This window comes from Dreissena polymorpha, chromosome 1 (assembly GCF_020536995.1).
Source record: "Dreissena polymorpha isolate Duluth1 chromosome 1, UMN_Dpol_1.0, whole genome shotgun sequence".
In the NCBI taxonomy this organism is placed as follows: Eukaryota; Metazoa; Mollusca; class Bivalvia; order Myida; family Dreissenidae; genus Dreissena; species Dreissena polymorpha.
This window is the reverse complement of record NC_068355.1, coordinates 118,404,041-118,430,066: the sequence shown is the minus strand read 5'-3', so window position 1 is coordinate 118,430,066 and position 26,026 is coordinate 118,404,041. Positions and strand designations below refer to the sequence as shown.

Here is a 26,026-nt window from a genome sequence, read left to right as displayed (position 1 = left end):
GTCGCTATTAACCGCGCATGCGATAAGTAATACGTACGCACTCAATGCTATGACGTGCGCACTAATTGCTATTACCAGTCACCTTAGCTAGGAGATATGTATGGGACCACCATTGACCTTACACAGGCACGTCCCTACAAGACCGCAATTATCTTTAGCCATAATAGTCCGTGGGTAACATACGAAACCACAATTTACTTTGGCCAAGGAAGTCTCGTGAACAACTGACGAGACCACCATTTACCTTAGCCAATGTAGTCTCGTTGGCTTTATATGAGACAACCATTTACCATGGCGTGGGAAGTCTCGTTGGCTAAATATAAGACCACCATTTACCTTGGCAAGGAAAGGCCGTTGGCTACTTACAGGACCACCATTTACATAAGCCATGAAAGTCTCGTGAACAACTGACGAGCACACCATTTACCTTAGCCAAGGAAATCTCATCTACTGATGAGATCCCCATTAACCATAGCGATGGAAGTCCGTTTGCTACTAAGAGATGATTTTGCTATGAGTGCTTTCATTTGATTTATTTTCATTAATGTTGACTGTTTTTGTGATTCCGTGTGGTTGCATAATATTACTTAAATAAAACACACTAGGTTTGTTACGGTAAAATGTTCTAAATGAACAATGTGCTTGACAAACATTTTTCGACTTTCTTCATATCGCATGTGTATAAATTAATGAAAACATGTGTGAGTTAGCATGATATTGAATGCAAAGTTGTTGCAATTAAACTGTATTTATGGAAATCCTTAAAATTGGTAATGTTTAACTCGCGTTACGTTTGCGTTCGATTAAAATAGTCATAAACGCGGCCCTATCACGCATTGTTCGGAAGCAAATAAATGACATCCCGTAAAAATGAGATTTTGAGTACCGGGTAATCGATGTATGCATTATAATCGGAGATTCTATGATCGCTTGAGGTTGCCGTTCCGGTGTGCTAGCCAGACTTAATTAAAATAATTTGGCACGTGCTTACCGAATACTGCAAATCTGTGCATTCGATGCGCCTGTTTTGTGCAATGGGACGCTCGGTGCGAAATAGTGATAATTGGCTGATCAAATGCAAGCAAATCGAAGTGTCTGTTTCGAGCGTAAAATATAGTCTATAATATATTTATATTATAAAGGAGCTCCAATTAATTACGCGTTTCAATATTATCTTGGTGCTAGGTCTCGTTACATGTTAGAGTACGGGTTTTTATTGCTTCATATTGCTTCATACTTTTTCACATGTGTATGCTTTGTGATTAATATTAGGCTAAGTATGTGATATGTGTGATCCATTTAAATAACAAATCCTTTGCATCGACGATCCCGAGGCGGTTATCCCAGCTTTGATAATGTTTTTTGTTAAGTGTCGTTCTTTTTTTATTATCTCCAGTGTATAGAGAATTGGTCATTTACCTTTTATAAAAGACTTACGGACAATAATTTCTCTGTTGTTGCCGTTATGGGGTTTCACAATTTATATATGTAGATTATATGGTTATGGTAACGGTATAATTTATAATTGAGATTTGTAAAGTATACTATTAAAAAATCTTATATTGATTTACTCAAAACAATGCTTTCAGACAAGGGCACTCTTTAGGTTCTTCTTTTCTCGACCGGTGTGATAGGAACCCATGGGTGTTAATTAAGAAATCACCGTTGTCTTTAAAATTTGAGTCTACAGTGGGAACTTGCGCAAATGCGGGTTGTATGCCACTAAACAGTAGCTGGAGACAAAACGATGCAAACAAACAGAGAACATTTTTACGCGTCGATATCTTTCTAACATATCACATGGCCGACCTTTTTGTTTCTTAAATGCATTGAGCCTATAAAGCTTTTCAATAGAATGCACGGTTATGGAAGTCCCGCGGTGTAATCTGTTGACTTAAACAATATTATACTATATTTGAAGGTTTGCCATTTAATAAATACAGATAGTATAGTGTGACCTTATTTTATAGCTCTTCTGTTGTGGAGTTTAATATGGTATACAATGAGTGATCTCCCTTTAGTGGCGTCATTGGCAACGAAGTATCTCCATAGCGCGTGAATTTGAAACAGACGGAAACCTCTTAAAGTAAGAGTTTAAGAATTTTTTTATCAGATATTAGGCTAAAATAATAAATAAATAGGTACGAATGAACTTTACCGGTACGCAACACTTAACATCAAACAGCGTACCCTAACCCTAACCCTTAACACCTAACACATAACAACTAACGCAACACCTTATTATTATACTGTATCCTTCATTCCTATAGGTTCGTGAATTCCTATTAGTTCGTGAATTTTTTTATGACGTAATTTTTAAGCCGTCCGTGCACTGCACGCGACGCGTCCGAATTCGATTCAGTTTCAAGCCGAATATATTTCTTGGTCAATAAAATCCGAAAAATGAGGACAAAGAATGTAAGAAGTTGTACTGTCACCATAATAATTGCACACACAATGAACACAAACATAAAACCCTTTGAAAAAAAGCACCTTTTAAGTAAAAATATTTCCAATATACGTTTTCGAATAATCCGGGTTCCTGTGTTCGCATTTGTCAAGGTCAGTTTACTGTACATTATCGACTCAGGTCGGCGTTGTCATATTTTAGAGGCCCGTTAAGGGGTTTATCTTATACACACGGAAATCAATTAAAATCTTATTAACGCCAAGCGGATTTTTTAACGTTGTAGGCCAATCCTCAGAGATACCATGGTAGGTATAGATCATACGACCCCGATATTTTGCTAAAAGCAGTATAGGATGTAAAGACGAAAAATCTATCGGTACGTCGAGTGGCGCTACAATAGTACATCTCCTATCAATCCTTAAAGGGGCCTTTTCACAGATTTTGGCATTTTTTAACTTATTCATTAAATGCTTTATATTGATAAATGTAAACATTGGATCGTAAAAGCTCCAGTAAAAAATCAAGAATAAAATTAAAAAAAGGAAAAGAACATTGCCCGGAGCAGGTTTCGAACCAGTGACCCATGGAGTCCTGCCAGAGTCCTGAAGTAAAAACGCTTTAGCCAACTGAGCTATTCAGCCGAGTACACATACTAAACGTATTTTATACATTATATAAGCAATCTTCGTAGTTGCACAAAATTTAACGACAAAAACAGAACTCTCCAAATTATTCAATCGTTACGCGTTGCAATGCTTTATAATTTTTAGGTTTTAAAATCGTCAAAAGATGCATATAATGGCTATATTAGAGCATGGTAATTGTTCAGTATTACTGTTTCCTCACAAATATCATAACTAAAACGAAAATTTGCGATTCTGAAACAACTTTTTTCAATTTTGTAAATTTACCAAAGCGTGAAAAGATCCCTTTATTAGATCGGATTAGTGGACGTGTAGATCCTAACAAATTCCTAAAGGAGAACATGCGGAAAACTACCCAAGGCTTGGCTACGGTTTAAGCAATACAGCCATGCGCTTACCTGAAGGCAGTTAGCACGTGGAACATCGTGTCAGCCTTCCGGAAGGGCGGTGTGTACCCACTAAACAAGAATGCGGTGCCTTCAGAAAAGCTCATGCCATGCGAGTCATTCCGAGACTCGACTCTTCAGAAGTTACAAGCTGTACGGGCTGGCAAGCAGGCAGTTGAAGAGTATTATCGGGCGAAAACAGAGGCGCAAACCCCTATCACATGCAGATGCCAAAAGAAGATTTCGGCGAATACAAAACCAACCTGGCGGGAAATTAATAACAAGTGATGCATACATCGAAGAGGTGGAGATGTACGACGCCAAGAAAAATGTCAATGCCGTCACATCTCATAGCCAGATGATATGTAAAAGCCCGAGGCCGTCAATAACTGGCATACAAAAATTGCACGCCAACATTGTTAGTGAAGACTCTGATACCGAATCGGACACGTACGATACCGGAAAATGTTGCGTATGTGGACAATTTAGTCCAACAAATCTGGACACGAGACCGCACATAAAAATCGTTAATTGGGGGCAGTGCGACGAGTCTGGGCATTGGGTCCACCCTTCCTTCTGCCATACAAAATCGGTGCTGAGAAGAGGAGACAGTTTCCCTTGCCCACACTGTTGTTAAAATTTAAAGTTGTTTTGCAACTTTTATAAGTTATGCATTCGTTAATTGATTGTAAAATCGTTCAATCGCTGATCATTAATGATTCATTACATTCGCTTGAACATACCATTTGAATGCGTTCAATATTAATACTTTATACGTTATTTGTTAAATAAGTTCATTATGTATCAAGGATAAGGTAATCGCAAGATAGAGAACCAAAAGACTCTGCGTTTGCCTCAACAATTCCCCTCACAGAGTCTCACAATAGAGCGCGTGCGTTTGACCAATCGAATTCACGAACTTATAGGAAAACGTCTAGCAGATATTGACTTCCAGCTTTCAACTTGAAAATGAAAGTTTATTGATGTAACGCATGTTTGTTGACGAATATTTTTATTGTTTTATGAAACATAGATATTTTCCCTTTTAAATATCACATTTTTCTTAATAATGCAGACGATCATTGTACGCTTGCGCGAGTTTGAATGCGTAGGTGGCCGAACCAACAGGAACAGTGGCTAATCCTTTTAATCCTATATATTTCTTAAGTATTGGGGGCTACCGCCCCCAAACCCCCGCTTTGTCGATAGTGGTAAACAGCTGCGTACCGGTAAAGTTCAATCTAGCCAATAAATAAATACATATAGTATAATATCGATCCCCATTTGATCATAAAATTATATAAAATTGTTTTGTTTACAAAATATAAACTTAAGAATAAAGTTTTAGATGTCAGCGTCCAGTAATCAGTTATCCACATTATCCACATTGAATTTGAAGACCGTTATGAAACAAATCAGTATATATTGAAATATGTGTCTTAAGTAAAGCAAGTTGAAAGCATAGATCTATCATAAAGGGACAATCATAGGTAATTACTACTATTGGTAATAGGGTTTGTTGTAGTACGATTTCCTTATGAAGGATGCATTTTTGTAATAACTAGTTATGAACCTAATTTAAACCTGTATTGTACAATTCACAAATAAAAATAACAGTTGAAAATAACAAAGTAATGTGTGCATACTTGTTTTGCAGGGCTAACGACATTAATTACACAGAACTATTTTTGCTATAGGCTATATAGCCTGTTTTTCTTTCTATTGGACACTTAACAATATAATAATATGTAGCCTCTAAGAAAAAAAAGATTGTTTATAAAAAATAAAAATAAGAATGACACTATATATTAACGAAATATATATAACAAACAAGTTTTAACGCGAACTACCATCGGAAGTCCACTCAAAATGACGTATTGATGACGCAAAGGGACAAGAGGGATCAGTTTACTATTGCCTTTATATAACCTTAAACGTTTGGAACTGAGAAATTAAAAACAAGAACAGTTTTCTTAGAACTGTATTTGACTGGAACAGTTAAGGACGCTTGTATAGTTTTTCTTTTTCTCGACCTGTGTGATGGGAACGAATTGATGTTCATTTAGAAATCACTGTTATATTTTAAGACTGGAGACTACAGTATTTCAATGAAATGCACGATAATGAGTGTCTTTACGTGCGACATGTTGACTTGATTTTTGTTACGAACTTTAAAGGTTTGACATTACATAAATACGGATGTAAAATAGTGTGTTGCGACCTTAATTGCGAACTCTTCTGTTATGGAGTCTTATATGGTATAAATGAATGATCTCCCTTGACTTGAGCGGCGTCATTGGCAACGAAGTATACCCGTAGCGCGTAAATTTGAAACAAACGGGAACAACTTAAAGTAAGAGTTTACAAAGTTGTCATATATTTAGGCTACAATATTTGTAAATAATTAAAAAATGCATCTGTTTTAATGTTTATAATACACATTTTTTCATTAAAATATCTAAATTTAACAAGGTCAATGGGTAATCCGAATGACTCAATGAGGCTCCGCCATTGTGTCACCATTGTAATGTAAATAAACATTTTCAGGGATTGTTTATTCGTGTTTTATGAAATAAACTTTATCTTTTTTACTTAAAATGAACAAGAAATGTCTTATCTTTCATTAGAAACCATGTTTTCAATTATTCTAATGAATTTAATTGGATTGCGACGTAGTGAAACACAAGCGACCAAGCATGTCCGCGAGTAAAAGTGTGGTTTCAGAACGAGGTATGGGGAAAACCTATGTAAAATAAGTGTAAAGAATCTCTTTTTTGAAACGTCAGATTTAAACCAACTTTTTTTTGTTTAAAAGTTTACACAATACAGTTATTAATCTGTTATAAGTTATTTATCTGACAAAGTAAAATCATTAAAGGCTAAACATTACTGACATTACTGAATTTAATAATATAATAAATACATTACTTTTTATATTAAACACATAAATTGCAAGGTAAATTACTGGTTATCTATGTTATTCCAACCGTTACTGTAGATGTACAATACAAAAATAAAATAATGTTTAAAAATACAAAAATAATATTGACCAGCTAAGTAAGGAAACAAATGTGTTATTTTGGAACAATTTTCTTTAGTGAAAAAAAAAGAGAAAATCATAAATCATGTAGAGGAAGTAATAAGTTCAAAAATCAAACATTTTAGGATTTGTTTTCTGGTTAAACAAAACAATTTGTGTAAAAATTTGTTTATATTCTATGGATAATGACGTTTGTTTAAAACACAACTTTTTTGCAACACACACTTTAACAGACACAAAAAGACTTTTTCTGTTAAGTAAGTATGAAATATGAAAGTGTGTGTCTACCCTCTGGACTAACTCTGAATAGTTTACTGTTTGATCATGGTTATTAAAAATAGGGCATTCAATAAAGGACCAAAAATTGTAAAGTAATTAAAACATCCTGTACTCTAAAAACATACTGAAGTTTGATTTTAAGTTCTGATTTTGGCTTAGTAGTATATTACTTTGGAAATGACTGAGCAAATTATTTTACTATGCTGGGCTTAAGTTATATGAAAGTTTAACATTACCATTGTTTTTTACTCAGTCTATATCTGGATCAGTGTCAGTAACATTACCATTGTTTTTTACTCAGTATATCTGATTCAGTGTCAGTGTGATCATGTTACCAATAATACTCTTCCTGCAAAGTGGATTCAATCAGGATAACAGTCATACAAAGTAAATAACGATTCAATAATGGAAACTTGAAGCATGTGACAAGTAAGGGTTAAACATGAAAAATAGCCATCAGGGAATACTATAAATACTTCATAACATTAACAATTATTATTAATGAAGAATATACAAAAATAATAATTTAAGTTATCATGTTGTTATTTTTAATATAATGTATTTTGAACATTAAGAATTAAGCTGTTGCAAAAGAGTCATAAGTCGCATTGAAAAGCAACAAGAAGAGACATAAAATTGTCAAATAATTAAATGTGCTGCTGTAAAATATGCAAACAACAACAACGAAAGAATGGAGGAAGATACAAGAATAAATTAATATTATTTCAGGTTGCAAAGATGTCTCAGAAACCCCAAATCAATTTCTATGAGAATTTCCTGCTAAGCGGGATTGCTGCCGGCATTTCCAAAACTGCAGCAGCCCCAATAGAACGAGTAAAGCTGCTAGTTCAGAACCAGGGCGAAATGTTAAAAAGTGGCCGCCTTGACAAACCCTATGCGGGTGTGATTGATTGCACGATGAGAACCTACAAGGAAGAAGGCATTCGGCATTTCTGGAGAGGAAACCTTGCAAATGTGATCAGGTACATGCTTTAATTATTATATTTGTTGACGGAATTCTCCTAATAAACGTACCTGTTGTTTTTTAAATTAGGTCATTACTGATATTACTGATATAACTCTTTTTTTCCCCAATAGCTTCTTACTTTTTACAAAATGGTTTTCAGGTACTTCCCTACTCAGGCTCTGAATTTTGCCTTCAAAGACCAAGTGAAGGCTATGTTTAAAAAAAACAAAGATGAGTCCTATGCTGTCAAATTTGGAAAAAATATTGCTTCTGGGGGAGTTGCAGGCACCTTATCCCTGTTTTTTGTGTACTCCCTGGACTATGCTCGGACACGCCTTGCAAATGACAACAAATCTGCCAAGACTGGTGGAGAGCGTCAATTCAATGGCTTGATTGATGTTTACAAGAAGACCATTGCCACTGATGGTGTTCAGGGCCTGTACCGTGGCTTTGTCAGCAGTGCTGTCGGCATCTTCCTGTACCGCGGTGCCTACTTTGGCCTGTTTGATACGTTGAAGCCCATCCTACTGGGCGAAAGTGCCAACTTCTTTGGAGCCTTTGCATTGGGCTATGGCGTAACTGTTGCCTCTGGAATTCTGTCCTACCCTGTGGACACTGTCCGCCGCCGCATGATGATGACCTCTGGTGAGGCTGTAAAGTACAAGGGATCCATTGACTGTGCCATTCAGGTGATCAAGCATGAAGGTGTTGCTGCTCTCTTCAAAGGTAATATTCTTTTGGTCACAAAGAATGAAAGATATTCCTGAATGTGTTTATCAATGACATTTTTTGTAAATGTATTGACAGTATAACAATGCTAATTTGTTTGCATGCCCTTACTGTGTTGTGGACATCCATATCCTTTCAATGTCAGTCTATTTTAAATAAATGTTTGAAGGTGCTGGTGCTAACATCTTGAGAGGCGTGGCTGGGGCTGGTGTTTTGTCCGGCGCCGACAAACTCAAGGAGTTATATGTGCGAGCTCGACTTGGAACCAAAGAGGTACTAACAATAATAACATACTTATTTAGAGGAGTTTTAAAAAGACAAGTTACTAGTCAGTTTAAGGAGATCACAGTAAAAAAAGAATCATTTGACACGAGTGGCAAAATCATTTGTCAGAGATTTTTTAATTACTTATTGATTTCATTGTATAGCTATTCATACAACAGGCAACATAATGATATTAAGGAATAAAGTAACTCAAAGTAGCCTACTCTACTGCTAATATGATGCTCAGTTCCTATTTCAACTGTCCTTGCAATCAGTTCCATCCCTTACTAAAGCTGTTCCAATGACGTTATGAATGTGTACTAAGGATTTGCTATTTTAAAGGCATGTGATAACAAATATGACGTTGTTTTTTTTAATTTTACAATATAGAAACAATGAAAATGACTGTGCTAGTTCTGTCTAAAAAGCAATTCATGTCTTTGATTGGCGGTACTTAAGACTCTGTCACCGCAGTCTGAAAAGGGAAAAATATGAATAATGAGACTTTGTCATCCATTGGTTACAAAATAAACCTGGCTGTTTTTATTGCTGTTGTTTTAACTATCAAAATACAGGTTAACAGAAGCAATGTTTTATACTTGTTACCAGTAGTGATTAGTTTTGGACATTGACAAGGCAAAAGGCAGTTTTGATTTTAATAATTATGTGTTTCAACAGGGGTAAAACTTGATTTTTATGTTACTAAGATTTTATGATTTGCTTTTTATTTACACGGTTGTACATTTATTCATTTATTGTACATATGTGGCCACCAGCCCAAATACAATATGCAATCTAAATACATAGCAGCATTTATGTGCACCTGACAAGAGTCACAATACAATCATATTTCTTAACAATTAGGCCTTAATTTATATAACATATTCTTGTACTGACATTTACGTTTTCATACACAAAATACAATTTGCACTGTTCCAATGACGTTATGAATGTGTACTTAGTATTTGCTATTTTAAAGGCATGTGATAACAAATATGACGTTTTTTTTTTTAATTATCATTGCTGTCATAGTTAATCAGACTCATCCATAAGATTCGCTTATAAACTTAACAAAAGTCACCTACCCGCAAAAATTTCTGAACTGTGACAGACCATATGTCAAATTAATTGAAGTTTAAACAAAAAGAAATGCTCGTCATTTTGCCTTAATCTAGACTACCTATTCGAAACGAAATAGTAGGCAGTCTCAAGGCACAAGCAATAATGTAACTATCAAAAGGAACATTACAAACATCATGTTTGATTTATATACCTTATGCTATCGAAAAAAGGTCAACAAATGTAAACAATCCGCTATTGTACTAGTCATATACAATGAAAATATAGACATAAACTTTACAGAAAATATTAATCGTCATATATAGGCATAAACTGACGCCTCTCTTCTAATGCATAATATATAAACATAGCAAAATTTTGAATGGTTGTTACATTCCTTGTTGACATAAGTCTATTAAATACCTCTTGACTAACATCATTTAAGTAATGGAACGGAAAATACTTTCTTCTTAATTCTGCATATAATGGACACACCATAACAACATGACACTCATCCTCAACAAGTTCTATGTTAACGTTCCAAGTTAAAATATCTACCTTTCTCAACCATAAGGTTATGTGAGCATTGCCTAAAGTTTGCGAGGCATTTCCTGAATTTATGTATATCAATAGCATGTTCAGTACCAAATTCACCTTTGTAATTGATGCAATGATACAATTTACTATTTTCAACACACTGTGCTCTCCAATTTACAATTCTTTGATTTTTCAGCTCTCTAACAGAACAATCTAAAAACAGCTTCTCATTTACAACTCATTTACAACTGCCTGTGCTTCCCATACATAACTAAAGCCATTGGAATACAATGAGTTTCTAACATCAGTTACCCAGTTACAATAACCTAAACTAGCATAATACTCAATTGGTAAATTTGCATAAGACCATCACTCATTTCTAGAAGGACGTCCACCTCTCTTAAAACACAATATCTTTGATTTCTCAATATTAACACTCAACTTATTGTTACAAAAAAACGTTTGCAGGACATCCAGTTGTAGACCAATGATTGTATCATTGAAAACTTGATTAAAATGTTTTTCCGATTATGTTTCAGACTTGTGATTACTTTTAATGATATACTGTGACATGTTTATTGTAACTTATTATATGACATTGAAATATGTATTTGGGGCATATTGCCCATGTTATGGTGAAATGCCTTTGGTGCTATTTTGTAGAAGGTTGGTAAGCTTGGTAAGTCACATTCAATTTTAAATTATCAAATTAGTTAAGTATTTAGTTTTAACATACTTTGTTTAGCTCTACTGCATTACAAATCTATTGAGATACTCTACTGGGTATTTTTCTTGGGCAGAACCAATACTTAGTTTTCTTTGAGATGTTTGTGAGAGTGCTCTCGAGTGAGGATAAAAACCAGTACATTCTTATCGCTAAACGGATACCACATCCCTTTCACAACAAAAGTTTCATATTTTGTGCACTGTTGTTATATTAAAGTAGAGAAATGAATGTAATTTAGTATGAAATTATTACTGATATGTGTGTTGATGAACTGAGAGCTTGGTAGTTACTGGGGTATTAATAATTGTTATGCTTACTTCTAATGACAATCATCTTATTTACTTCAAAGGGGGCATAGTAACTTTTTTTGTTAAAGTTCATGTATTGATGCACATATTAAACATTATTCATTTCCCATGTTATATCATTATATATATGTATATAGCAACAATAATAGATTTTGTTGTTGATATTAAATATGGAACAATACTTTTCATTTATGATTAGAATTGAATTCAATCTAGTGCATACAAAAGTTTTTCACTACAGAAATAATTTACAACACTATTGTAACTATACATACTGAGAATAGCAGTGCTTCCTTATAATTTCAGGTACTTGTAAAATGATTATATTTCTACAACTGATTTTCTTGATAATTTTTACCGGAATTATAACAAAATAATCATTCAGCCAAGCATTTATCAAAATGAATCCATCACTATGCTCCTTTAAGTGAATGTCTGAATGTCAACAAGCCCAAATGACATTTTAGTACACTTACGGTAAATAGTTTATTAGATTGGTGTATGTTGTTGGGCCTAGCATCCCTTTAAAAGATGAAACTTTGTGGGATCATTTTGAGTATGAACATAGCTCTAATGAAAATAAAAATAAGTATCAAACCTTGCATTTTGATGTCACAAAAGGCTATTAGTAATATGTCTGAAGAAACTGCTGTTTCTACTCAATACTTAGTTTTAGATAAATGAGTTTCTGGTTGTGCAATGCTAAGTTTCTTGTCTAACCTGTGTTAAAATGTGCTTTTGATTCACCTGCAATTTAATACACATTAACCGTCAGGAAATGTGCTTTTATATAATTATATGTAATTTTGTTTAATGATTTTTTTCAGGTGACATCCTCGTCGGATTCATCAATGTAAAACTGTTTGGCTTTGTTCATTTTTTTTTAATTCTTTGAATTTCCCAGAAATTTTGCTTGTATCTTATCTTAATTTCATGGCTTTTTTTAAGTTTAACAAAAATTTGATATGAATTTGGAATTTATTAAAAAACATTAAATGTAAACTAAAAATATATATTGCACAAATTGGAAAAAAAATCACGCAAATATCAAAACCCAAAAATGTTTTATCATCTTCATCTATGTTTGTTAATGTTCATCTTTGTTGCATGTTTTCTTATCATCCTCATTTGTTTCATGTTTGTAATTATATTGAAATATTTTGTTTGATTATCCTCATCTTAGATTCATTATTTTCATCATCCTCATTTTTGTTTCATGTTTGTAATTTTTGTTTGAGTTACCTGCATATAAACCGATATAAACTGCAAAAAAAATAACAAAAAAAAATGCCAAAAAAATTTATATAACGAAATTAAAAAAAAAAAGTTTTTGCTTGTTATCATTTTTCATAATGTTTTTTATTTCATATTTTGTTTCATCATCCACATCTTTATATCATGTTTTTCATCATCCTCATTTTTGTTTCATGTTTGTAATTTTTGTTTGAGTTACCTGCATATAAACTGCAAAAAAATATAAAAACATAAATGCAAAAAAAATATTTATAACGAAAAAAAAAAGAAAAAGTTTTTGCTTGTTATCACTTTTATTATGTTTTTAGTTCATATTTTGTATCATCATCCACATCTTTATTTCATGTTTTTCATCATCCTCATTTTTTGTTTCATGTTTGTAATTTTTGTTTGAGTTACCTGCATATAGACTGTTATAAACTGCAAAAAAATATAAAAACATAAATGCCAAAAAAATATATATAACGAAATTTAAAAAAAGTTGTTGCTTGTTATCATTTTTATTATGTTTTTTATTTCATTGTTTGTTTCATCATCCTCATCTTTATTTCATGTTTTTCATCATCCTCATTTTTGTTTCATGTTTGTAATTTTTGTTTGAGTTATCTACCTGCATATAAACCGATATAAACTGCAAAAAAATAAAATAAATAAATGCCAAAAAAATATAAATAACGAAATTAAAAAAAGAGTTTTTGCTTGTTATCATTTTTCATAATGTTTTTTTTTCATTTTTTGTTTCATCACCCACATCTTTATTTCATGTTTTTCATCATCCTCATTTTTGTTTCATGTTTGTAATTTTTGTTTGAGTTACCTGCATATAAACTGATCTAAACTGCAAAAAAAAACAACAACATAAATGCCAAAAAAAATATATATAACGAAATTAAAAAAAAGTGTTTGCTTGTTATCATTTTTTTTTATGTTTCTTATTTCATATTTTGTTTCATCATCCACATCTTTATTTCATGTTTTACATCATCCTCATTTTTGTTTCATGTTTGTAATTTTTGTTTGAGTTATCTACCTGCATATAAACTGATATAATCTGGAAAAAAATATTAAAAAAATAAATGCCAAAAAGTATATATAACAAAATATAAAAAAAGTGTTTGCTTGTTATCATTTTAATTATGTTTTTATTTCATATTTTGTTTCATCATCCACATCTTTATTTCATGTTTTTCATCATCCTCATTTTTGTTTCATGTTTGTAATTTTTATTTGATGCATATAAACTGATATAAACTGCAAAAAAATATAAAAACATAAATGCCAAAAAAATATATATAACAAAATTAAAAAAAATGTGTTGCTTGTTATAATTTTTATTATGTTTTTTATTTCATATTTTGTTTCATCACCCACATCTTTATTTCATGTTTTTCATCATCCTCATTTTTGTTTCATGTTTGTAATTTTTGTTTGAGTTATCTACCTGCATATAAACTGCAAAAAATACAAAAAAATAAATGCCAAAAATATATATATAACGAAATTAAAAAAAAAAGTTTTTGCTTGTTATCATTTTTATTTTGTTTTATTTCATATTTTGTTTCATCATCCACATCTTTTTTCATGTTTTTCATCATCCTCATTTTTGTTTCATGTTTGTAATTTTTGTTTGAGTTATCTACCTGCATATAAACTGCAAAAAAATACAAAAAAAAATAAATGCCAAAAAATATATATATAACGAAATTAAAAAAAAAGTTTTTGCTTGTTATCATTTTTATTATGTTTTTATTTCATATTTTGTTTCATCATCCACATCTTTATTTCATGTTTTTCATCATCCTCATTTTTGTTTCATGTTTGTAATTTTTGTTTGAGTTATCTACCTGCATATAAACTGATATAAACTGCAAAAAAATGCCAAAAAAATATATACAACGAAATAGAAAAAAAGTTTTTGCTTGTTATCATTTTTTATTATGTTTTTTATTTCATATTTTGTTTCATCATCCACATCTTTATTTCATGTTTTTATCATACTCATTTTTGTATCATGATTGTAATTTTTGTGTGAGTTATCTGCATATTAAGTGATATAAACTGCAAAATATCTATATAAAAAAATACAAAAAATATATATATAGAAATTAAAAAGAAGTTTTTTGCTTGTTACCATTTTTTATTATTTATTTTTCTTTTTGATTTTTTTTTCATCATCCTCATGTTTGTTTCATGTTTTTTATCATCCTCATTTTTGTATCATGTTTGTAATTTTATGTTTGTATATAAACTTCAAAAATCCACATAAAAGAAAACAAATAAATAATAAACATAATATCAAATGCCAAAAAAAATGATAAAATAAAACTCGGTAAAAAATCGTTAAAATATGAATGCCAAAAATATTTGTGTTTTGCTTGCTTTTATATTTTGTTTTTGTTTTTTTAAATTGTTTCGTTTGTTCATGTTTTTAAGTTCTTTATCCGTCGTGTTTATAATTTGTTTATTAATTATTAGATTTGCTTTATGTTTTTTTTTAAACAAACATCTTTGTTTTATGTTCGTTTTTATCATTCTCATCTTTTCTTTGTGTATCATCTTCATCTTTGCTTCATGTTTGTTTCATCATCCTCATCTATGCTTCTTTTTGTTTCATCATTCCCATCTTTGCTTCATGTTTGCTTCGTCATCATCATTTTTCGTTTCATTATCTTGATCTCTGTATCATGTTTTGTTTAATCATCTTCATTTTTGGGTTTAAATATTGCTAGTTGTGAATAATGTTTTCTATCATTTTATTTTAAATAAATGTATTTATTTCAAGACCAATTACTATATACAGGGGTATCTGGGAAATATCAAAGCCTATTATTAGAATTTGCATGAATTTTGTGACGCAATAAACAATGAAAATGACACTATCATATCGTCTTTCTTTTCTTACATCAGTTCGTTTCGGTATGTTTAGCTTAACAATTGGGTATGGTTTAAAAAAAATAAGTCGGAAAATTTAGAACATTTAGACATTCATTAAATCTAAAAAAGTATCTGCCATAAGTGAACAACAACAACAACAATTAAACCGTTGTTTCCAATTATTTTAGGAACGTATTTTTGCTTCCTTTATTTCAAAGTCAGGATTTACGCAATATAATATATATATATATATATATAGAGAGAGAGAGAGAGAGAGAGAGAGAGAGAGAGAGAGAGAGAGAGAGAGAGAGAGAGAGAGAGAGAGAGAGGGAGAGAGAGAGAGAGAGAGGAGAGAGAGAGAGAGTCAGGTAGCCACCGCAAGAACTGTTTGTTACGCAAATTGAAACCACACAATAGCGAACGTACATAAAGATGGGATCAGATCATATTGTGTCTCGCATGACTTGTTACGAATTTGTTTCTTCGTCATCGAAATATATGGTATGCTAATATTTAAAGAAGATGCAATTTTCTTCCCATACATTCAAATCCCATTTTTAAAGCCGCGTCATGCGCAAATATGACTAACATCAACTATCGTTAAAACAATAAATACAGGTTACAAATACGGTTTAAATGTTTTGTACTTGAGGAATATAAAGCATTTACCGACGTACCGTATGTTTTTTTCTACTAGGTTATTTTATTTGTTATAAATTAACTATAAAAACACAGACAAAACAATTTGAGAAATTATTAACTTTACAATTTTTCGGCGTAAGCTGTATTAAGCCAGCTTTTCACCCTGACTTGACCTTTGTAAGTGTCCAATAATACTCAAATAAAATTTCCCGCGGCTAGGTACGAATGAATACACTTCATTTATTCCATTGGCTGATTTGAGTATAACACCAGAACATTGGAAACATATCCGCGTCTTTGTAACACTGTTTTACTGCATGAAACAATTTTATCTCTAATGAAAAGGCCCAATAGATAGAACAGTTTTACAATCAATTTTCGACATTAATACAGTTTGTGCGTTCACCTTTTATTTTCAGAGAATTACCAGCGCAAAAGCGTTTAACTAAAGGCTATGTTGTCATATTTAGTACTTACTTGCATTGCATTTCAACCCGCGAGGTTTCGGGTCAATACGCGGCCATTTTGTGAAAGTCAGAGTTTATATACAGTTCATCAGGCCACAATTAAAATATTGTTGGTTTGCCCTTTACCGACCCTAAATTTTACAGGTGGGTAGGTAGGTAGGAAAATTATTTTATTTTATTTGAGAAATTATATTTTTAATACACTAATAGTCTATGAATATTTAAAACACTTTTATTAAAGGGGCCTTTTCACAGATTTTGGCATTTTTTAACTTATTCATTAAATGCTTTATATTTATAAATGTAAACATTGGATCGTAAAAGCTCCAGTAAAAAATCAAGAATAAAATTTAAAAAAGGAAAAGAACATTGCCCGGAGCAGGTTTCGAACCAGTGACCCCTGGAGTCCTGCCAGAGTCCTGAAGTAAAAACGCTTTAGCCTACTGAGCTATTCCGCCGAGTACACATACTGGACGTATTTTATACCTTATATAAGCAATCTTCGTAGTTTCACAAAATTTAACGACAAAAACAGAACTCTCCAAATTATTCAATCGTTTCGCATTGCAACGCTTTATAATTTTTAGGTTTTAAAATCGTCAAAAGATGCATATAATGGCTATGTTACACCATGGTAAATGTTCAGTATTACTGTTTCCTCACAAATATCATAACTAAAACGAAAATGTGCGAATCTGAAACAACTTTTTTCAATTTTGTCAAGTTACCAAAGCGTGAAAAGATCCCTTTAAAGCACTGTTGCAGTGTACGAAGCCCTATGTAGCTTAACATTATCTTGTTTGCTGTTTCTTGCATATATTAATATCAAATGCATGCTTGTGTGTTATTACATCAAATATTTGTTCATTATATGATTTTAATTGCTCAAATGCATTTGTAATTATTTAACAGCCAGACAGCTTTTATTTTTAACTTAAACCTTTCCCTTAAATTGGGCTTAATTAGCATGCAACAAGCATTTAAGGAGTGTAGAAAGACAGCCCAAAGCCTTTAATGGAAAAATTCAGACGTGGCGAAAGACCATCACATTTTACAGGCCAGACTTGCCTACCAGGAGAAACAATTCACAGGCCTGTTGAAGTTTTTACAGGCCTCAATTTTAAGTGTTTGACCGGTTAGTGCATAGTCTCAGCATGGAAAAGTAAATTCATAAAAGTGCAAACTGAACATTATTATAAAGCATTATTTCTTCTTGAATGCTCTGAGCTTTTATGAGTACATACGTACAGCTCAAAGGGTCAATAGCTGGGAGTTGTATTATTGCAACTAACATAAGCATGAAAACTTGATTTGGGGAAATAAATTCTGGATCTGGATAGGTACGTTGCAGGACCTTTCGGTGTAGGCGCAACGGGGGAGAGGGTGGTTAGTCCCACTGTAGGACAGTGGATATACTAACGCTTTAAACATATATACTTGAGTGTTGTCGATGTATTTAGCTAAGAGACATTAATAAATTAAATAAGTTTACCTTTACATATCCATTTCACTAACATGCCATTACAGTAAACTGTTCAGTGTGGCAAACATAATAAAGCAGAATATGCACATGAATCTGATTAAACACATATCCACTTGCATATAAATCAAATCATGTTTGTCTTTTATTTTGCATTTTCGACAAAAAAAAATCCTGTAAATGTTAGATGTATTTTTCTTTGCGAGTAGACTGCATTCCAATTTTCAAACACTTCATCACTTGTTCTGTGACATTCAGTTCATACATTTGCAAAAAAAAGAGAGTTTTATTTGTATCTAAAACCTATGCTCAATCGTAGAATGACACGCTCTTTTCATTAATCGATACTAATTATATGATGTCCGTCGTAAATTCGATATTTATTTGTTCTCGCTGAGCATCGTTATTTCTTTTAAGTGTCGGCCATCTTGGATCACGTTAACAACATGTGTACAACGAACGTAAACTCGTATATGTCCGACTACTTTCGCGAACCAGTGGTTAAGTATGATGTCGTTCGGCCATTTTCACGGAACACCGCCGATCGCGATGCTGGTTATAGACGCTTGCATTACTGTCTATTCTGGGGCGTATGAAATTCCAACCATCGGAGCGACCTAGGTCGGTCAAGGGCGATAATAATAGACAGGGATATAAATACGCGCATGAATAAATATTGCTTTCGGCTCTTTTATCATCGTCGAAAAAAACGAAAATAAAAAAAATAAGTTTTCAGAAATCGCAATAAAAAATTTTGGGTCGGGGGGTAAAAAGTGGGTCGGTCGGTAAAGGGCAAACAAACTCAATTTTAATTTAGGCCTCACCGGAGTTCGCAAAAGGGGTTGCGATCATTGTGTCTTACTGACAATAACGTAGTGACTGTAATGCATTGCATTCCAATCCGCAAGGTATCAAGGTCAGTTTGCGGTCAGTTGCAGAAATCTTTATATAAACGCCGTCTCGTAAACTTTGTGCACTTGAAGTCTGTTTTGATCAGAAAGATACTAAATAAAGATATTCGGCGATATTATTGTGGTATGTCAATCATCGATTTTTAATATGGTTTCAAAATGTGCATGATAAGGACCAATTTTGATAAAATTAATTAGAAATATTTATCCATTTAGACCAGTTTATTAAGCATGACCACAATAATTCGCTATACTATAATTATGCGATTAAATAAGATTCGAGTATTGCCGGCTGACCTATATGCACTCGTTTATTTTCATGTTTCTTGTGTTTTTCTATACTGCAAATATAGATATCTGAGTAATAATATCACATAAAGCAAAATAAGCCACGAAATCTGGCGCAACACCCCGTAATTGATTTGCTTATGATGTAGCTAACAACTGCGCAGAAAAAAGGCATCCGCTACTTGTTATCTCATAGAGATAACTTTTGATCGTGCATAAACATCGACCACAATCAACGCCGTATATCTTTTTTAAAGATATTTCTTGTTTCTATATGATAGGTATTTACTCTTTTTCGTTTGTATTTATCTTCTTTTTGACTTGTGTCGGGAAATATATACAAGTCACCGGCCGCTTCAGAATATGGAAATTTTATAGCTATAAACATCAATAAAATGTATTACACTTTCAAATGATTTTACATTTTCACACAGATGTTGTTTTAACTAATCGAATATTAAACTACTGTGTTGTACGATATTAAAATATATTTAGACACGTCAAGATGGTTTTTTGCACAGTTTCAGGTACATTTCAATGAACCCCAGCAATTAATCTTAAAACTTGTAGGAAAATCGGCATAGTAATTGAATTGTTTGCCTCTGTATATGTCGCGTTTCAATTGCGTTAAGAGTTTTACCAATTATGAGGTGGCTTAGAATTATCCAGGCACACGCCCCGCTGTTTAACCCATTCATGCCTAGCGTCCTGAAAAAAGGACATTGCAAACAGCGTAAACCCAGATGAGACGCCGCATGATGCGGTGTCTCATCTGGGTCTACGCTGTTTGCTTAAATGAATTTCTGTAAGAATTGTTCTAAATATAGAAATAAATATACTAGACATCCCTAATTTTGGAAATACGTGGATCCAACTTACAAGGATGGGAGAGTCCACTGGGCATAAATGGGTTAAAGGGACCCTTTCACATTTCGGAAAATTTACAAATTAAAAAATGTTTCAAATTCGCAAATTTTCGTTGTGGTTATTGCAAACACCTAAAGAATACATTGGTATTTATACGTCTTTGGTTATTGTGAGGAAACAGTAATATTGAACAGCTCTAAAATATCTATTATAAGCATCTTTTTACGATTTAAAAATCTGAAAATTATAAAGCGTTGCAACGCGAAAACATTTAATAATTTGGAGAGTTCTGTTGTTGTCACTAAATACGTCATGCATTGTATGAACATGGATGACCGAGTGGTCCGAGTGGCGTTAGTCTTACTCCAGGGGTCAGTGGTTCGAGCCTAGTTGAGGGTTACCTTTTTATTTATTTATTTTGTTCTTGTAATGTTTTAACTGGAGCTTTTTAGATCCTATGTTTACATTTATCAATATAAAGCATTAATGACAGACTTCAATACATGTTAAAATCTGTGAAAAGGTCCATTAAAGTGGAGAAAATCAATGTCTAATTTGTAATTTCTATGTGAAAGATAACAGGAATGCGCTTCAAGGAGAGGCTAAAAGGGACCTACTAAATGTTTTAAAATGTTCAGAATTTAAAAATAAATACAAAGAATATGTGACGACCCATTTCGTAATAAATAGTTACATCTGCAGCTTCTGAAATGCAGTCTTTTTTATATTAGAACTTTTGATTCGGTAGTTACATATCACCGTGCTTTATAAGTTTTCCGCTGAACACGTCCATGCACGTGACAATAATTGAACAAATTGAAAGAAGTATGACTCACTTAAAGGGGCCTTTTCACAGATTTTGAAGTTTGTCATTAAATGCTTTATATTGGTAAATGTAAACATTGGATCTTAAAAGCACCAGTAAAAAATCAAGAATAAAATTTAAAAAAGGCAAAAAAAGTAGCTCAAACCAGTGACCCCCGGAGTCCTGGAATTAGTCTGAAGTAAAAACGCATTAGCCCTCTTGGCTATTCCGCCGGGTATACACAGTTAAAGTATTTTATACCTTATATAAGCAATCTTATTAGTTTCGTAAATTTAAACGACAACAACAGAACTCTCCAAATTATTCAATCGTTTCGCGTTGCAACGCAATATAATTTTTAGGTTTTCAAATCGTCAAAAGATACATATAATGCCTATATTGGACTATGGTAAATGTTCAGTAATTGTGTTTCCTCACAAATATCATTACTAAAACAAAAATTTGCGAATCTGAATCAACTTTTTTCAATTTTGTCAATTTACCAAACCGTGAAAAGATCCCTTTAAGTCGTCATTCAAATAGAAATATAACTCATATCGCACGCAGTGTTTAGTACAGGGGACATCACCTCGCTACAAAAATAACACCGACATACTGGGTGAGAGCCGACCTTTTATTGACTTTGAATGGCTTCTTGAAAAACGCGTGTCATAATTAGTTGAAGAGCTATACTAATTGAATTACTTAATAGAATTTCTGATCACGAAAATATCACGAACTCATGTTCTCAAAAGAACAGCAATTTGTCTATAGTATATATGTCATACGTTGCGTGTGTTGATTAAAATAGAAATGCGTCATGTGCGGTTTTTATAGCTTGCACATTTAGTTCTATCGGGAATTGCTTTAAAAAAATCCTTAAAAAAGGTTATTTCGCAAATAACCCAGCCATTCTTCTCTCTGTGGTAATAAGCGCTATTTCATAGCTCATTCAGAAAAAAATACGGTCAATACTTTGGTTTAACAGGGTTTAAATTATCATGTAAAAAGGCTAAAGACGGAATCAATTAGGCGAAGGTGTGTTATCAATTAGGCGAAGGTGTGTTTTGACACATGTCAGTCACTGTCATGAGTGTATATTTTTGGATTAAGAACGCGAACATAGAATAACTCCGGCGATGCCATATACGGTTACAGGGGTAAAAAATCAGCTGTCAGCGTGAAATGTGTGCTTAACCTTTAACGAAGGCCTTTCTAAATACTCTTGTCAGCTGAGTAAATGTTTATTAATTTGTTTACTTTTCTCTTTAGAAATTGTTATATCATTATGCTGATGGCTGACGCAGTTGAAAGATCAGCGTCGTGACACATTTTGTGACTAAGCGCGCAAACAATTATATCCCATCTTCTCTATCGGTAATGGCTTCATATATTTTAATCTGACATCTCATGTTATACGAGTGCCCAATATAAGTGCATTTCATTATCAGTTTGCGATTTTTCTAAGTACATGTAATAAGTGAATTTATAAATGTATGACTTTGCAAAATTATATTTATTAAAATCTAACATTTAGCAATAACAATTGATGCAGAATGAATAATTTTACCCGTACGACATCAATAAATGTTCACCGATCTCAACACTTTTTGAAAACCCATTTAATGCATACTTTCATAGGCACAACCAACACTGACCGATTTTGTAGGCCAATGGTTGTTTCATTCAAAAAATTATATCTGATATGGTATGTGATTTTACAAAAGTTGTAATACTGGAAGCTCCCCCCCCCCCCCCCAGTTAGTGGTGGATATTTCAACAATAGCTGCTCCAATACTATTTTAACTCTTTGATTGTAATTTGAACATTGTTGTCAGTCACCAAATATAATGACCAAAGAGAAATATTCGAAGTTTAATATCTTGAGTCGTTAAAAAATTAGATTTTCAAATGTTGATCAATTGGTTTATCTGAATATAAATGACTTTGCAAGTATGTTCTGCATTTAAACTACCTAACCAGAAAATAGCAGAACAATGCCTCTCATCTAACTCTAGTTATTGGGCAGACTTTTTTCAAATTTTATACATTATTTTAACAGTGAACTAAACATATTTACAAATATACGTGTGCATGTAAGTTACGGACAAACATACTTACTGAACATAAACTCTATCCTAACTCAAGATATTTAGTGGAAAATGGTTTTCTATGGAATGGTACTATTGACCTTGAACCCACCCCAAAATGCAATACCGAACCAGATCAACCTACCGTTACATACACAATTTCAACATAATATATGCATACTCACTAAAGTTTGAGTTTGGACGGTTGTCAATTAGGGGCGCAAACTCTTTTTGTGATGCATTAATAGATGAGCCAGCTCGAGGTCTATTTCCGAGATGGCACTAAATACAATCATAACTCTGCAAGGTGAGTAAGGTTTATTAAAAAATATGGCAATAAAGTGCGATTCAGTGGAGATTAATTAACACATAAATGGTCAGAAACATACAATAACAGCCCAGTTGGAAACGTTTATAACCTGTGACATGGTGGATTTAAAGAAAAAAAGAATTGATGTTTGTTGCATTCACAAATATCTATTAGATCATTTTGCGTTCTTCCAAATAGATGGAGCCAATGCTAAGGAGGTGGCGCTAAGAGTAGGCGGTTGCGCCAGTGCACGATTTATGATTTAAATTTTTTATATAAAAATCATCACATTACTTTAATTTTATAGAAAATATACCTTTTTATGATTGTTTTTATTTATTATTTTCAACGTCAAAGCGTTCTTTTCACAGATTTTGGCATGTATTGAAGTTTGTCATTTTTAAAATGCTTTATATTGCTAAATGTAAACATATATATTGGATCCAAAAATCTCCAGTAAAAAAAAACAAGAATACAATTAAAGAAAGAAAATAAGTAAACCTCAACTTGGCTCGAACCACTGGCCCCTGGAGTAAAAGTCTACGCTTAGAACACTCTGCCATCCGTCCATAAAATGAGAGATGTTTTTTATATATATTTTATACATGTATAAGCAATCCTCGTAGTATCACAAAATATAACGACAACAGCAGAACTCTCAAAATTGTTCAATCATTTTGCGCTGCAACGCTTTATAATTTTCAGGGTTTAAAAGCGTCAAAAATGCATATGATGGATATTTTGGATCCTGGTAAATGTTCAGTTTTACTGTTTCCTCACAAATATCATAACTACAATGAAAATTTGCCAATCCGATATATTTTTATTTATTTATTTATTTACATATATCAATATGTAAATATTAAATTATATAAGGAAACAACTCTCTTAATGTAATTAATATTTAAAAAAAATAAATAAATACCCAGCATTCTCAAATTAGTGCATGTACAACAAATGTGTTTATACAATTAGATAATTCAAGATAAAAGATGTTACATTTTGTTTAAAGCTATGAGTTGTTTCCCCTAATCAAAATGCTGTATGAAGGAGTCACCTAATCTTAATAAGAATACAGCTTGTTTGTTTTCACTAACATCTCCCCAAAATTAAGATAGGTCGGTATATTTTCATTACCTTTTTATTATAATCAAGCTGTTTTCAAGTTGACAATTATATTCAATGACAATACATATTCAACAAATCTCTTTGCATCTTATGTTTCTGCATTATAGTGCAGACTTTAATTTATTATATTTCGTTATGATCAACTTCAAACTGCAAGATGAAAAAATCGATATAAAATACCACACAAAAAGTGTATGGTCGGCAGCAAAAAAAGAGCCAGTAAGTGGGAACAAACAACTTTGTATTCTACGCCTCGCGCAGTTGATAGGAAACACCAAGCAATATTGCAAATCAATATTAAAGTATGCAGTTCAATTTTTATATTAATTAAGACCGGTATTCACGCATTTGACCATATCTTATATTGTATTCACATTTTTTTCTATTAAACGAAGCATGTTAGCCTTATTATTACTTTGATATACTTGCATGGCACTTATTATATCAACAACGTTACAAATCTTATGCCTTTTGTTGTTAATATGATGTTGCTAATGATTGGTCACATGAAACGATTTAATGGGCCTAAAAATTGGCTTTCCGTTTTTCACCTTGCTTACGACACACGTTTTGTATTGACGACGTGTTCACGAAGTTAAACTGTGCTGTAATTGTTGGTAGATATCATTATTATTTACATAAAGCTTATTTAGGTAATACACACGGAAGCAGTACACAAATAGATCACGAACAAACTCAAGTTGTTCAGCGTTTATTTATTTTTATCTTACAAAGACAAGCGTTTAAAACCATCAAGGCACTATAAGAAAAAATACAGATTGACAATTTAAGTAGTTAACATACAAATATAAACCTTGGAAATATAATACCTAAAAACCGTTGAATAAAAATATCACTTTATAGCTTAAAATGCGCATTATCGTCACCTCCTTTTCTTCGCACCACCTCCTTGGCAATGGCTCGATCGCTTTTGAAAAAATGCAAAATTATCTGTTAGATCGAGATGAAACCAATGTTGTTTTTTTTGTAAATGAAGCGACTTGTACATGTTGGATGCAATCGTTTGAGAGCGTTATGTATTTAATTACATGAAAAGTTACGTGTCACACATGCGAATAACATCCATCTGCTTAAAACACAATGTCACAGCTTATATAAGTCCTCACGTTTCAAAATTTTGGTTGTGATTTATATTTCTAAACTTATGTGGATTAAACAATATTCGCCGAATCCCACTACATTACCCAAATTTTGAATCATGCGAAATATTTTCAAACAAATATATACACCCTTCTCACCCTGAAGAATTCTCCGTGTTGTTTAAAAACATCCGATCCTTATCAGCTCGGAAGTAGCATTGGTTCGTTTATTAATGCATCTTAAAAAACAGTGGAGGTGCCAGTGATGAACAGCCTTGCCGCGCTTCCCTTTAACAGATACCACATCAAAAGTGGAACTCTTTTAGTGTCAACTAATAGCTGGAATTGAAACTTTGATATTAAATTCACCCCCACTTTCGTGAGTCTAGTATGTTAGTAAGGCTCGATCGGTCATTGTCGGCTAGGGTACTACTTACATGTACCCCAGGTACTTTTAAGC

General features: G+C 32.5%; 2 protein-coding genes across 6 annotated transcripts in view; one reads left to right on the top strand and one right to left on the bottom strand.

Moving 5' to 3' along the window:
• Positions 1–26,026, bottom strand: part of LOC127846669 (uncharacterized) — a 337,381-nt gene that overhangs the window by 192,688 nt on the left and 118,667 nt on the right. The gene's annotated exons all lie outside the window — the stretch shown is intronic.
• Positions 1,986–15,480, top strand: LOC127846659 (uncharacterized). 4 transcript variants are annotated; one of them, XR_008033603.1, is made up of 5 exons: positions 5,658–5,793; positions 7,489–7,742; positions 7,887–8,452; positions 8,625–12,676; positions 13,295–15,480. XR_008033603.1 is itself a non-coding variant. In XM_052378121.1 (5 exons), the coding sequence occupies exons 2-5, from the start codon at positions 7,498–7,500 to the stop codon at positions 12,205–12,207; spliced, it is 945 nt and encodes a 314-aa protein (XP_052234081.1). In that variant the 5' UTR covers positions 5,658–5,793; positions 7,489–7,497; the 3' UTR covers positions 12,208–15,480. The 4 variants fall into 4 exon arrangements, 3 of the variants coding, with proteins under 3 accessions (XP_052234072.1, XP_052234081.1, XP_052234062.1); XM_052378121.1 differs by having other exon boundaries at positions 8,625–8,728; positions 12,178–15,480; XM_052378112.1 differs by lacking the exon at positions 5,658–5,793 and adding an exon at positions 1,986–2,086 and having other exon boundaries at positions 8,625–15,480.